General features: G+C 41.9%; 3 protein-coding genes across 3 annotated transcripts in view; 2 read left to right on the plus strand and 1 right to left on the minus strand.

Moving 5' to 3' along the window:
- LOC145417342 (coiled-coil domain-containing protein 130 homolog) overlaps positions 1–15,460 on the plus strand; it is a 249,459-nt gene that overhangs the window by 59,098 nt on the left and 174,901 nt on the right. The gene's annotated exons all lie outside the window — the stretch shown is intronic.
- LOC145417343 (maspardin-like) overlaps positions 1–15,460 on the plus strand; it is a 210,176-nt gene that overhangs the window by 36,636 nt on the left and 158,080 nt on the right. The window lies entirely within an intron of this gene.
- The window catches only part of LOC145417341 (uncharacterized), a 50,822-nt gene continuing 40,044 nt past the window's right edge, over positions 4,683–15,460 (minus strand). Inside the window, exons 7-11 of the mRNA XM_080286020.1 lie at positions 15,127–15,256; positions 13,002–13,146; positions 11,340–11,445; positions 8,609–8,715; positions 4,683–6,783 (exon numbers count right to left, since the gene is read on the minus strand). Coding sequence (XP_080142146.1) covers positions 6,693–6,783; positions 8,609–8,715; positions 11,340–11,445; positions 13,002–13,146; positions 15,127–15,256 — 579 coding nt within the window. The 3' untranslated portion in view covers positions 4,683–6,692. The remainder of the gene's footprint in view (positions 6,784–8,608; positions 8,716–11,339; positions 11,446–13,001; positions 13,147–15,126; positions 15,257–15,460) is intronic.

Genomic DNA, 15,460 nt, shown 5'->3' on the forward strand with positions numbered 1-15,460 from the left:
CCCCACCCTCTCAATCACCAACTCTGCACAACCCATTAACGTTGCTCTTTTATCCCACCCACCTCTCCCCACAAACACACCCACTCTGCCTAACCCATTAACGCTACTCTCTTTACCCCACCCACCTCACCCCACAAACACACTCACTCTGCTCAACCCATTAACGTTACACTCTTACCCCACAAACACGACCATTCCGTCCCAGTCACTTTACCCTGCTCCACTCCTACAACCAAGCCCAACAATCCACCCTCCCACCCTTGCCACCCCATCCATTCACACCACCCACCAACTCACACCACACATCCAATCACCCACCCCACCCCACTACCTTCCCCAACCTTCCACCTGTCCCACATATCTACCCACCTACTGACAGACCCCCCAAACCCATTCACTTGGGACACCACCCCATCCCACCCAATTACCCACCGACTCGGCCCATGTCCCCACCCACCCCACCCTACTCATCCATCCACGCTCCCCACCCAGCCTAGCCACCCACCCCACCCGTATGTATACCTTGTCCATGAACACATTCCAGCCACCCACCCACCCACCCTTTCCACCCATTCTCCTTACCCTCCAGTTACCCCATCCATTCACCCACCTCATTTCACCCTTCCACCCTATGCTAACCTACTCTCACATCAACTCTGTTATACTCACCACCCACCCAACTCTACCCTATCCAATTCACATACCCACCCAACCCTACCCTGCCCCACACATCCACTCACCCTGCTCTGTCCCACTCACCCACCCATTCTTCTGTACCCCACTCAGCTACCTACTCCAGACACTCTCACACACTTAACTCTATCCTGCCCTACCCACCAACCCATCCCTCACACAACCCACCCTTCCACTTACCAACTTCACTCACCCAGCACACCCACCTACCCCATGTACCCATCCCATCCATTCAGTCCATCCTACCTCACCCACCCACCAACCCCACGTACCATCCCCACTCACACCACCCATGTTTTCTACGCTACTTCACCCCACGCACTCACTCCACCCTATCTCACCCACCCACCAATCCTACTCACCTCACCCACATATTCTAGCCTACTCCACCCTACCTACCCACCCACCCTCTTAACCCCGCCCACCATTCAACCCACCTTGCTCCATCTATGGCCCTACCTCCATCTCCTGTGCCCATCTATCCACCCACCCACTCCTCGCCCCAACCACTGACCCTGCTTAGGCTATCACTGAACCCAGCCATCTATCGTGCATGCCTACCAACCAACCAACCAAGTAACCCAACCCAATTCACCTTGCCCAAACCCCGACCCACCAGTCCAGCCCAACTACCCGTCCACCCACCAACCTACCTACCCACCATACTTATTAACACATCCCCCTGACCCACTGACCTACTCACCTTCCCACCCATTGGCCAATCAGTCCCATTCCACCCACCCGGCCCACACATTCACCAGTCCACCCAACCATACACCTACATTACTCTTCTGTGCACCCACCTTGCCTTCCCACTCCTCCCATCCACCCCACCCTCCCAACGTACCCCACCAAACCATACACCCTATGCCACCAAACCACCTAAGTTAACCCAACTCATCCCACTCCATCCACACCTCCCTGCCCATCTATCCACTCACCCATCCTCATACCCTATCCTTTGTCATCAAACCACCTATGTCAACTCACCTCACCCCACTGACCCATCTATGACTCCCTGCCTATCTATCCACTCACCCTCCCACCTGATCCTATTAATAACTTCATGCAACCCACTAAAGTCCCCATCTAGTCACCCCACCCTCCCACCACACTGTATCTATCCCACCCATTGCAACCACCCTCCCCACTCCATCCCTCCTACTCATGCCGCAGACCCCTCCCACCCATGTGTGTGTGTGTGTGTGTGTTGTGTGTGTGTTGTGTGTGTGTGTGTGTGTGTGTGTGTGTGTGTGTGTGTGTGTATTTGTGTGTGTGGTGTGTGTGTGTGTTTGTGTGCACATGTGTCTGGTGTGAATGTGTGTGTGTGTGTGCATGTGAGTCTGGTATGAGTGTGGGTGTGCGTTTGTGTGATTGTGTCTAGTGTGTGTGTTTGTGTGCATGTGTGTGTATGTGTGTGTGTGTCTGATGGGTGTGTCCATGTGTGTCTGGTGTGTGTGTGTGTCCATGTGTGTCTGGTGTGTGTGTGTGTCCATGTGTGTCTGGTGTGTGTGTGTGTCCATGTGTGTCTGGTGTGTGTGTGTCCATGTGTGTCTGGTGGGTGTGTCCATGTATGTCCGGTGAGTGTGTGTCCATGTATGTCCGGTGGTTGTGTGTCCCTGTGTGTCTGGTGGGTGTGTCCATGTATGTCTGGTAGGTGGGTGTCCATGTGTGTCTGGTGGGTGGGTGTCCATGTGTGTCTGGTGGGTGGGTGTCCATGTGTGTCTGGTGGGTGGGTGTCCATGTGTGTCTAGTGGGTGTGTCCATGTGTGTTTAGTGGGTGTGTTTCAGTCTCATGACCTCTGCAAAGGAAAACACCCACCCACCTGTCCAAAAAGCCAGCCTGACCCACCCATGCATTACCACTCACTCACCTACCAATGTACCCCATACCTGAATTGACCCTCCATAGACATCTTGCGCCACCTTGCCCATTCCACTCACTCCCCTCACCTAACCACCTGCCTGCCCTGTTCACCCCACCCACCCACCTACTTTCAAATTCACCCACCCCTGTATCTCATTCTTCAGTTTTGGTGCTAGGCAGATGCTTGACCAATTGTACATAAATAGGTAGGCAAGGATACCGTGGCAGGTACAGTATGTAAGTATGTAGGTAGGAGTGCATGAAGAGTTTAGTACTGGTATAAGTAAATACAAAAATGTAGGTAAGGAAGAATGTACCAAAGGCCAGGAGCCCTACCTGTTACCGACACCTACTTCCCTATACCTAGCCATCAACCAATCTACTGAAACCTACCCACCTCTTCCTACCTATACCTGCCTACTTAAATCCTACCCACCTACATACCACTTCCTGTTTCATTTATTGCTTATAAAGGCACCAACATGCATGCACTGGCCTTGGGCACCTAATGGCAGCTCTCCATACTGCCCAATCTCTGACAGCTTCCCTATTCAGTCCCTTATCCCTGAGGTCACACACTGTGACCTTGTCCCAGGTCTTTTCTGGCCTGCCCTTTGCACTGCATACCTAATATCCTGATGCTACCCTCTGACTCCTAACTATCTGCTCCTGCCTACTACTTCTATCTATCTACCTACCTAATCCTACCCATCTGCCTATCTACTTCCTATTTATAGATGCCTACCTATTCTTTATTCCTGTCTACCTATTCCCATCTAAATACATACCTAACTATACAGCTTCCCACCTGTTTGTATGTACTAACTTATACTTTATTAACCTACTCATTTTTACCAACTTAATTCCTATATAGCTCCCTTTTTCAATCTACTTTCCTATTCCTACCTACAGACCCACCAATATACTACTTATATACCTCTTCATACCTAACCTACACCTACCATTCTTCCTATATCATCCTACCTTTTCCCACCTACTTACATATGCTGTATCTACCTACAGTACTTCCAGCCTACCTATGTAGCCTATTGTCTTCTGTACATGCAAGGAAGAAGACAATAGGCTACATAGGTAGGCTGGAAGTACTGTAGGTAGATACAGCATATGTAAGTAGGTGGGAAAAGGTAGGATGATATAGGAAGAATGGTAGGTGTAGGTTAGGTATGAAGAGGTATATAAGTAGTATATTGGTGGGTCTGTAGGTAGGAATAGGAAAGTAGATTGAAAAAGGGAGCTATATAGGAATTAAGTTGGTAAAAATGAGTAGGTTAATAAAGTATAAGTTAGTACATACAAACAGGTGGGAAGCTGTATAGTTAGGTATGTATTTAGATGGGAATAGGTAGACAGGAATAAAGAATAGGTAGGCATCTATAAATAGGAAGTAGATAGGCAGATGGGTAGGATTAGGTAGGTAGATAGATAGAAGTAGTAGGCAGGAGCAGATAGTTAGGAGTCAGAGGGTAGCATCAGGATATTAGGTATGCAGTGCAATGGGCAGGCCAGAAAAGACCTGGGACAAGGTCACAGTGTGTGACCTCAGGGATAAGGGACTGAATAGGGACGCTGTCAGAGATTGGGCAGTATGGAGAGCTGCCATTATGTGACCAAGGCCAGTTCATGCATGTTGGTGCCTTTATAAGCAATAAATGAAACAGGAAGTGGTACGTAGGTGGGTAGGATTTAAGTAGGCAGGTATAGGTAGGAAGAGGTAGGTAGGTGGGTAGGTTTCAGTAGATTGGTTGATGGCTAGGTATAGGTAAGTAGGTGTCAGTAACAGGTAGGGCTCTTGGCCTTGGCAGGAGTAAGTAGGAGAAGGTAGGTGGATAAGTCTGAGACCCTGAGAGTTTATCAAGGATCATTTAAAATACACTCAGGGACATTACAGATGTACTGCTCTCCCAATGAAGTTCTGGTCTGCAGTGGCCTAGTTGTGGGTCCCTACACACCCATTTCAGTATAGGGTGAGCTTGGCTGTTAACTTCCTGCCCATTAAGAGCAATGCAAGACAACTGCTACAATACATATTCCCATAATGACCTGCATACACCTGTGTCTGCCTTAATATTTTCCTTGCTGAATGGAAAGGGAAACAAAAAGATAAATGAAAAATATTTACTGAGAGCAACAAATCTTTAGTCTTGACAGTGATGAAACTAACTGCTTTGGTAACAGTTTTACATTTTGTCATTAACAAAGGTCAGATAACCAATAACAGACTCACCGGAAATTACATTAACAGAAAAATGCCCTCAATAAATTTCATGTATAAGCTCAGTTAACTTTTACAACAGGATCCAATTATTTGTAGATTATTGATATAATTTTCTTCCAATTTCTGGTACTCTGGACAAAACCCTTAACATCACACTCCTAAACACTTGAGTCTTATTATAATTACCTAGTATATACAATATATATATATACACAGACAAGAGCATATATAATTTTCCTGTCTCTTGTATGATTACACTAAAAAAAAAAAAAAATAGACTGCTCAACCTTTTTTAACCGTGCTTCCAGCTGAGCCTTCGAACATAAACAAAGTTAAGTAATCGTAGTCATTATTTGTACATCAGGCAGGGAGACAACTATCATTTGCATCCACAAATTAGGGGAGAGAGAGAGAGAGAGAGAGAGAGAGAGAGAGAGAATTTACCTTGAAGTGCAATAGAGCAAATTTTTCCAATCTCGAGTGCTACAACTCTCGGATTAAGTTTTTGCTCATAAATTTCAATTACTTTGTGCTAGATAAACATACTGTACAAATGTGGATATTTTACAAGGCTCACAGAACACAGGAACATCTTCACCCACACTGCTTGGCCTTTCTTACCTTAATTTATACACATCATTCAAAACCTTACAAACATCATCAATTACGCAAACTTTATCTTGTTCGTGGCTCTCTTCGTGCACTTGTTTACCAGACTACAGTTCTTCATATCACAAGGACAGGCAAGCCTTCTTTTAAGTTCATAAAAAAAATTATAATAATGCACAGACATGTGTAACATGTGAACAGAACTTACACCTTAGGACACCCTCACTTTCCTCCTGACAACATCGTGTTACAGAAAGAGAACAAAGGTTGCTTCTCAGTCTTCACATTCGCAGGCACCATCGGGAATGCGAAAAACAAAATTGCAGTTGATTCTGAGAAAAGATCACAGGCATAACTAAACCCTATGCAAGTTCAGACCCAAACACTAAAACGCTTATAACCCGTTTATAGTGCCAAACAAATACTCCAGTTGTTTATGGCATTAGTACTGGATTTTATATGAATAAACTGTCATTCTCTAATGTTATAGTACTAGCCAGTACTAATTTTGTCAATTACCTGGACTACAAGGGTATTCAGTGATTTGACTGAAACTTTAGTTAGTGACAATGGCATCTTCTGTCAAAAGGTTGTATTCTTACTCTCTTGTTGCTAACACCCTTCTTTAAAAACAAATGGAATAAAAATATAGTGAATGGTTAAAAGAAACATTCAGAGATCAACGGAGCTAAAAATGTTGTAAGGCAACAAGTCCTGTTACAAAGTTGCCACCATACCTCACCTCCTGAGTTGCTTAGACTGATATCCATACTTGACACCCAAATACAGGTGCTATTTGAAGTGAGATTCTGACTGATAATCAACCAAGAATTCTCTCCATAAGGGAAAATTCTTAACAGATATAAAGTTTGGTGTATTACAATGTCTATATTAATGGGATGCCATTATCATCAACCTCTCCACAGACTGAGAAAATACCTAAATACTTAAGCTCTCAATAAACTAACCTCAGATCAACAAACAGTGATCTCTATGCAAAACATTTATTACCATTCATATCGCAACACCTCTCACTATCTATGCAGTCTTGTCAGCTGTGCCTAGAACGGGCAGCTGTGGCATCATTATCAGACGAGCAAGAGAGCGAGCAAGAGTGGTTGTGATGTCATCCTTGGGAGGGCTGGAGAGAAAGAGTGGGAATGGGTACTCAAGGGGTGGGTTTTAAAATACAGATGACTGACAATGAGAAAGGTGGGGAGGGGAGGGGGAGCAGAGAGGAAACAAGAGTCACGCAGCGGTGCTGTAGGGCCCGTGGAAAGAGTGGCATCACCTGGAGAGTGAGTGAGAGCGTTCTCGGTCACCTACTCCACTCTCCCCTAACCTCTGTTGCGCTGAAATCTTGTCAAAGAAGGGATGCCTGTGAGGAAAAACAAACAGTCATTAATGAGTTGATGAGAAATGTAAATATAGTACCGTAGTGTACAATACCACACTTTATCTTTGTCAGCTGTGTGTGTGGAGCAGACTGGAACCAACAAAATCCATCCATCACCCAATCCTATGTCGCCCCATGAGGAGTGTAGGAGCCCAAGGCTAGGCAAGTTGGTCCCAGCATGTAAGATGAGAGTGACCAGCCTCACTCAACCCTGAGTAGTATTATGTGAGCAATAAACCCCAACCACCCCTTGGATATAAACCTATACCAGCTCAATCTGATTGGAGGACCTTAATTACCCATTAAACCACCAGGCACCATAATTTAGTTACTGTATATGGTTACCACCCAGAGTAGTGAATGGTTTCCTGGTGTACAGTATGCCATTTGGCTTGTCACTCAGTGTAGAGTCACTCATAGGCAAAAAGAAGAGGAAAGAATGAAGGAAAGAAAGACAGAGGAGAGAATGTAAAGTTACCAATAGGTAGAAGGAATGCTATAATAATGACCAACTTGCACATGTCTGACGCTGGTGGGCAGATATAGTATGTACAGTAGAACCTTGATATAACGGACTTCAATTGACCAAAATTCACTTTTACAGGAATCGAGGAGCTACAGTACCAGATAAAATTCTTACATATTGGAAAAAGTTTGATATAGCCAGAAGCAGTCCACAGTGCCTGACCACTTCAGCTATGTTCACCACAATAAGGTAAATAATTACATGTTTACCAGTGTACAGTACACTATTATTATAATTATTACACCATTTGATTACTGTTGTGAATGTATAATACATTACAGTACAATGCTGCAATGGTAGTGAAAAGAGTTTCAAAACCGTTGGTGCAATACGGACTAATGTCTGATATATCGGAAAAAGTCCGGGTTAGCTGCGGGAAGTCCGGATGACGCTTTATCAGAATTTCATTGTTTTCGGAATGGCTTGGGCCCCAATTACTCCATTATAGTGATGTTTTACAGTATATTCATACCATGTTTTATGGATCCTAAAAGGTGAATGATCCACAAGACTGGGAAATATAATTTTTGTCAATGAAGAGGTAATGAAGTGACCAGACCCCACACAATGCTTCAAGCATAGGTATAGGTGTGGAAGTCTTTAGGAGTGTGAGGTGAGAAATGCATGTGGTAAATGTGTTAGGACAAAGTCTCTATACGTCACTAAAAGAAACTCAGAAAGATGTGAAATCACATGAAATGGGAAAGTATTGCACCCCCTAAAATGTCTGTCCTTGGATGGGACTGAATTTAAGTGAGGATAATTTTTCAGACATAACACTCTTTGCCTTAACCTTCTGACTGCTTGGGGGGTTGTTTAATTTAATGACATCATTTGTCAGCTGCCAAAACATATTACCTAAGAAATAATCACATCAGCAGTAAAAGAGTTAATCTTCATAATTCAGAAAAGGTTCACAGCTTGGCAATTATAGATCTCCTGAGACTGATAAGTTGCACTAGACTCCTGACAAATGATAGCCAATCACCTGGTGAAATCATCTACTGTACTGGCAAAGGTATCAAACTTAATAACATTAAACTTTTTGCCTCCTTCACCATATCTGCAAAATAATGACACAAAATAATAAAATCAATTTGGCTGATTATAATGACAGCCTTATTACCTATACCTGTGAAATAATGCCAAGATATGTTTGATTTGGCTTGATGATTATGACATGAAAAGTAATTTTATTAACATCAATTAACAGAGAAAGGTATCATACCAGCCATACATATTTATCAGTATGGACCTTTATATCAGTGACCAACAGCTAACCTGAGTGACTCGGTGAGAGTTATCCGCTGCGCTGGCTCGTATTCCAACATCTTGCTGATGAGATCAAACAGGAGTCTGTGGTCCTCATCCGAGCTGGTCTGGTAACTCTGTTGGTATTTAAAACATGAGTTACACATTTGAAAGAATTAATTAGAGTGAAAATTTTTTTTATATAAAAGAATTCCCTTATGGATGTAATACAGACAGCAGACCACATGTAAAAATCTTTTTCACTTTGGGTTTTCTGTTTCATTTTAAAGTCCTATTTTCACTCTTCAAGTCATTCTCCCCTTCACCTCCCACCATTATTCTTTGTCTTTGTCTCAATTATCATCATCTATTATCAGTCTTTTATTATCAATTCCTGATCATCCTGGCCTTCTAACATTATTTTATGTTTCCCCACTTTTTCAATCACTCTCTCTCTCTTAATCTTCCTTCTCACATTCAGACATTAACCCATTCAATGGGGGATATCTCTTTAAATTTTACTCCTACCATCTGATGATTTTATTCAGCTTGGGACTGAATCCACCCAAGGGTCATTGGTAGACATCAGGAAGGGCATCCAGTCATAAAATGCTACACACTCCAAACCAAAAGTCCTCTACCCAGAAGGCTAGATACATAAAGACCGGAAATGCCTCTTGTTTTCAACACAAGAGGCATTTCCTAAGTATACCAAATCATCAGGTAGCAGCAAAAATACACTATGAGAGACAATGCCAGGATTCAATAGGATAAACATGAGGGCAGTGTTGTGCAGTATAATCTGCACAGCTTTTTATATCCATACAGTGCAGTTTTCATCAATATGCTGGCATTTGCTCAGTGTAAGATGCCATTTCTGATGTTCATTTTTGCTATAAACACTACTGTACAGTACAAAAGTCTACTAATGTTCCACTGCAACCCGTGACTGACTTGCCAGTTTCCCCTAACTTGAAAAAGCTATAATCTTCTAAATACATCCATGACTTATGAAGACTGCCAGTATCCAATTTACATAGACTCATTTTGAGAAAAAGCTTCTTATTACCACTTATAACTCATCACCCAAACTTCCCTCCCACACTTAACTTTTCCATCTTCCCAATTCACTCCATTTCCCTCTTTGTTGATACGTTGCCTAAATCTTTTACTGTCACCAGTCAACCCTCCATCTCGTAGGGCCTGTATGAAGTCCTAAGCTATGTTGAAAATCACCCCAAAGCTGGAATAGAATATCAGCTTTCTCCTGATCATGAAATGGTTACTGGCGACAGTATTAACAATCTTAGCCTCCTCTGCCTACATTTAATAAAATCATCTCACATTAGCTGGGAAACAATACAGTACAGTACTAGAGTTGTGCCAATCATGAGAGAGTTAATTAACCTACTGCATCTGCCTCCACTGTGCCTAATCAACAATACCGTACATCTATCTATCAATTGCCAGACGCCATAATCCCGTACGGGGTGGCCTTTGACTCTGAGTTATTTGTTTTACAGGGAGGGGCACTAACCCTCCACCAACCCACTTGACACATAGGGTGCACATATGGTTTGGTTATATGGTTACCACCCAGCGTTGTAAATGGTTTCTTGGCTTACAAGAAACCAATTGGCTTGTCACTCAATGTAAAGCTACCTGTAACGGAAAGAAAAGCATTAAGTAGTGACAGGAAAGATGGGAGAAATAGAAAGAGAGGAGGGCAGACACAGAAAAAGAATGATAAAGGCTAAGGAAGAAGTAGGCAGCACTACATCAAGTGAGTGGATGATGGTCGCCACCACCTACCACTAATACTGTACATACGGTACTTAATTATTTGTCCACTTTTTCTCTGAGTAAATTCACATGTATCTCTCAAGTAACTCATTCCTACCACCCTCAATTGTTATTCTGTTCTAAAACTGTCCATGTCTCATTACCTTAATGCCTTCACTACAATTTTTGCTTTTCATTTCCATTGTACTTAATATGAGCTTATTTACATTAAAATGGGACATTTTGCAAAGGACATGGATTTCCATAACCTCTTTAGCAGAAGAGGTCTCCCTTAACCCATTCTTTCTAGTGAAATATTCTTTGCTTATTCCTGTTAACCTTCATTTTTTTTTTTCTACTGAAATATAGGTAGTCAGATGTAACCTTCTTTAACTCTTTCACAACCACACATCTTAAACTGAAAGAAAATTGAAGTAGCAATATAAAAAGTGTAAATATGTCATCATAAGGGGTTAAGCTGAATAACAACACCTGGCAATGAAGAATAAAGTGGAAAAGGGTTTCTTATACTGTACTGAAGTGGTTATATCAAGGCTGGCAGCAACACACTGTCATGAAGTGACCTGTCACTTATATACCTACCTTGCTGGACGCTCTCACAGACTACTGCATTCACTTTCCCATCCACGCTTAATACACCACCCAGACACTGCATTATACTCTTGCACACACATCCAAGTAAAACAAACCCTAACATGATGGGTGAGCAGTAAATGATAGATAATTTTTTTTTTTTGGGGGAAAAAAAAAAAAAAAAAAAAAAAAAAAAAAACCTACAGTTCCCATACATACTGTACAGTACATGAGCTTTGCGGAAGCTGCATTTGGTGTACAAGGTACAGCTGAAGAAAAAATAAATGAATGGCACATGTCCCTTATTAACCAAATCATACAAATAATACAGTACAACAAATTATCCATAAAATGCAGGAACTATCTGTGAATACGTTCTGCTTACCCTGAGCGGTTTGCAGTTCTCACGAACATATCTGCCTGCAGAGCTCTTCTCATCCCAGTCCAGCTTTCCATGGTAGAAGTACTTTGTCCGTGTTTTCCGTCCCATTCTAAGAAGATGATTTATTTGTGTTACTGAGACACACAAATATCATACAGTAAAGTATCAATGAAAGGAATATTTTTTCCTTTATTAATATAAAAATAAAAAAGGTCCAGCAGTTACATTCTACAACAATTGGGACTGTTGGGCATTTTTGTTCAGGTGGGCAAGCTCTCAAATGTATGGCATCACAATATGATACATGATCAATTCCCAAATCTGAGATGTTGCCAGTTATGTTTTATGTTTCTACTGAAAACCATTATTTGTTGGATTCTCACCTACATAAAAACATGGCCCGATTCAATGTGTTGGGTGATTTGAAAGCATTACTAAATAAGCTTGACTGGTTAGTAAATTTTATATTTGCCTATTACAGTATTCTAATGCAGTTGTTACAAATTTAGTAAACGGCCAACTCTAAATCATACACATCTCAGGTGACAGCCAGACCTCCGTCTGAGCCATTTCATGTGCAGTGGTAAGAAACACTCACTTTTTGGTACCAAAAGATGATGTATTTTGTCTTGTATATTTACAATGAAATGGGAAATAATTACCATATTGATAAGAATAATACAGAACCATGATTTGTTAGTGGTTATCTCTCAAAGGAGTAAGGCAGTTGGATACAGACAGAAATACTGATGATATCTATGTTTTTTTTTCCTTTTTTTTTTTAACATTGTCATATATCTAATAGATAATAATTATACTTATTCCTTTCCATATATATATATATAAAACCGAAGTGCATGATGGGTTCCAAGGAAAAGTGGTTGGGAATGGTTACTTACATCAACAACAACTTTTGGCTTGACTGGTTTAAAGCCTACATAATAGAATTTATATTTAACCCACCCAAAATACAATTGCATTATTACACTTTTCAATAGAACCATGACAGTTTTTCAAATACAGTGAGACCTTGCTTTAATGGACCTGTTTATACCAGTCTTTGGATATAATGTGCCTCATGACACTGCCAGACAACTTTTGTTACATAACACATCAAGGTCTGGTATAAGGAACAAATCCGGCAATAAATTTGTTAAACACCAAACCCCAGTTTGTTATTACTGTACTGTTATGTGTGTATGATTAGTTTACTATAAATGCGTTCTCTGTGCAGAGCACATGGCGCGGCCAGTTACTGAGCACGTGTAGGAAGACCAGTCACAAAATATAAACCATTTCTCGTTGTATTTCCTCTTCTTTTCCTGATTATCCTCCGAAATGAGAGCCAACATTAGTTCTATATCGCTTACTGATCTGGTTACATATCAAGGAACACAGTCCAAACCCATACAATACTGATTTACTGACGTCTTATAACTTGTCCAACATGGGGTACCTACTGGTCCATTTTTCATATACAGTACAGTACAGTATACCGACCCTAGATCCAATACACCAGGTCCCTATTGGACATCTTATACAATGAACTATTGGATATACCTTGCACCTTTTCCACTTAATTAGTCCGTTTTAACATGGTCTCCCTGTACACTGCAAAATTTCTAGCCAGTGATGAGAGAAATCATGAATCTCTGATGACCTTACCTGTAGGGAATTGGGCCAAGAATGCGCTCCATCATGGCTAGGTGCTCCCGGTTGTCGTGTGTTTGGAACAGCGTGATGCCCAGATACAGCTCGAACATGATGCAGCCAATGGACCATACGTCACATGGTTGTGACCAACCCAACTCTGCAAACAGAGATAGGATACTTCCTTTAAAACAAGGTCTGTCCAAAAAGAAACCAAACATTTAAAACAGTGCACCAACTAGCAGCCATATCATGATGACGACAGCAGCGCTGTGTATCGGTAATTTTGAGCTTTAGTCTAACACTAACTGCATCAAGCCACATCACTTGGCCATTGAGGTACATGCACATGAGTAAAGGTGTTTAGTGCAACTGGCGATTTGTTGCAAGCTGAACAATAAATGATCTTGACATGCAACGTGTTCGTGTGAAATTCTATTTCAAACTGGGAAAAAATTGTACTTCCTGAAAAATGTCACAAGTGATGAAACGTGGATGTACAGCTATGATGTCAAGGCCACTGAGGTACACACACATGAGTAAACGTGTTTAGTGCAACTGGAGATTTGTTGCAAGCTGAACAATGAATGATCTTGCGGCGCAATATGTTTGTGTGAAATTCTCTTTCAAACTGGGAAAAAATTTTACTTCCTGAAAAATGTCATAAGTGACGAAACATGGATGTACTGCTACAAGGTCAAAACAAAAAGACTGTCATCGCTGTGGGTTGGGACACTTGTCACTGCAACCAAAATATGCACGTCAAAATAGCTCATTGTGAAGGTGATGTTGATCAAAAGAAACCAGACTTTTTCAATTGCACACCAACTAGCACCCGTATCATGACTGCAATGGGAGTGATGGGAGAGCTGTGTATTGGTGATTTTGAGCTTCATCTAACACTAGCTGCATCATGTCACATCACTTAGTCATTGGGGTACATGCACTTGAGTGAGCATGTATTTAGTGCAATTTGTGATTTGTTGCAAGCTGAACAATGAAGGATCTTAAGCAATGTATCTGTGTAAAATTCTGTTTCAAATTGGGAAAAAATGTTACTTTCTGAAAAATGTCATAAGTGATGAAACATGGGTGTACACGTACAGCAATGATGTCAAAACAATAAGGCAATCATCACAGTGGGTTGGAGCATTGTCACTGTAACCAAATAATGGACATCAGAGTAGCTCAAATGTGAAGGTGATGTTGGTGTCTTCTTTTTAGTGGAAGGGCATCGTTCATCAAAAGTTTGTTCCATGTAGTCAGAGAGTCAATAAAAGAGTTTTACTAGGATGTCTTGAAGCATTTGAGAGAGGTGGTGAGAAGGAAGAGGTCCAAGGCATGGACAAACAAAACCTGAATGCTGCATCATGACAATGCACCTGCCCACGTTTCTCCTGATCTGTGACTTTTGGTGAAGCACGAGACGACGAGCATCCCCTAGCCACCCTACTACAGTATCTGGATTTGGTCTCTATGGTCCCCCCCTCCCCCTCCAGCTGATATCCACCCTGAAAGGTCACTGCCTTTAGATGACAGAAGAGACAGAAGAAAATTCACCAAGAGCACTCAACCTGCGTTCACTCAAGTGTGTGTACCTCGATGACTAAGTGACATGGCGTGATGTGGCTTGTGTTAGATTAAAGCTCTAACGTTGCTACTATGACAGTGCTCCTTAAAGCTCTAAAGTCACTGCTATGACAGTGCTCCTGTTGCAATCAAAATAGGACTGTTAGTTGGTGCACCATTTAAAATGTTTCATTTCTATCTGGACAGACCTTATATGGTCATTGTAGCTTTTGATTTATTAGCTGGTAGGCTATAGTGAATATATCTTAAAACTGTTACAAGGCAAAGCACCACCCTACAGATCAGTTTACTGACAAAGTACAAAACAGCATTTCACCCACAGTTCTACCAATCACCACACACAAACAGCTGCTAGGGAGAAGACAGACCTTGTGCAGTTACAGCTGAGAGTGAGGTAACAGGAGAGGAATTTCATCTTCCATAAAGGGTGGCCATTTGACTCTGAGTTAGTTGTTAATGTCCAAAATATTTCTGAATAACTTGAATTTTTTTCAACACAGAAACCCTTAAGTTAATTAACAGTACAGTATATCTAGGGGATGCTACTTGCCTAAAATGACCTCTGGGGCTCTGTAATGCCGGGTGGAGACTATGGTGCTGTGGTGCTCATGGTCAAATGTTGCGCTGCCAAAGTCAATCAGCTGGATGTCTGTCTTCTTCACCGTTCTGATATCTCGCTTCTAGAATAATGGAAAGAGATTATTCCAGAGGGAGTTCAGTATGTATTATAAGCTTTCTAAAATTTCCCTAGCATGGAGTTATAAGGGAAGGGTATTCCAGAGGAATCAAATACAGTAATCACTCTAATATCCGGACGCCCAATAACCGAACATCCCCACTAACCGAACCTTATCGTCCTGGGATCAAACATTCCCAAAATGGTC

This window comes from Coenobita brevimanus, chromosome 110 (assembly GCF_032717465.1).
Source record: "Coenobita brevimanus isolate Jiangsu-jjx chromosome 110, ASM3271746v2, whole genome shotgun sequence".
Taxonomy (NCBI): domain Eukaryota; kingdom Metazoa; phylum Arthropoda; class Malacostraca; order Decapoda; family Coenobitidae; genus Coenobita; species Coenobita brevimanus.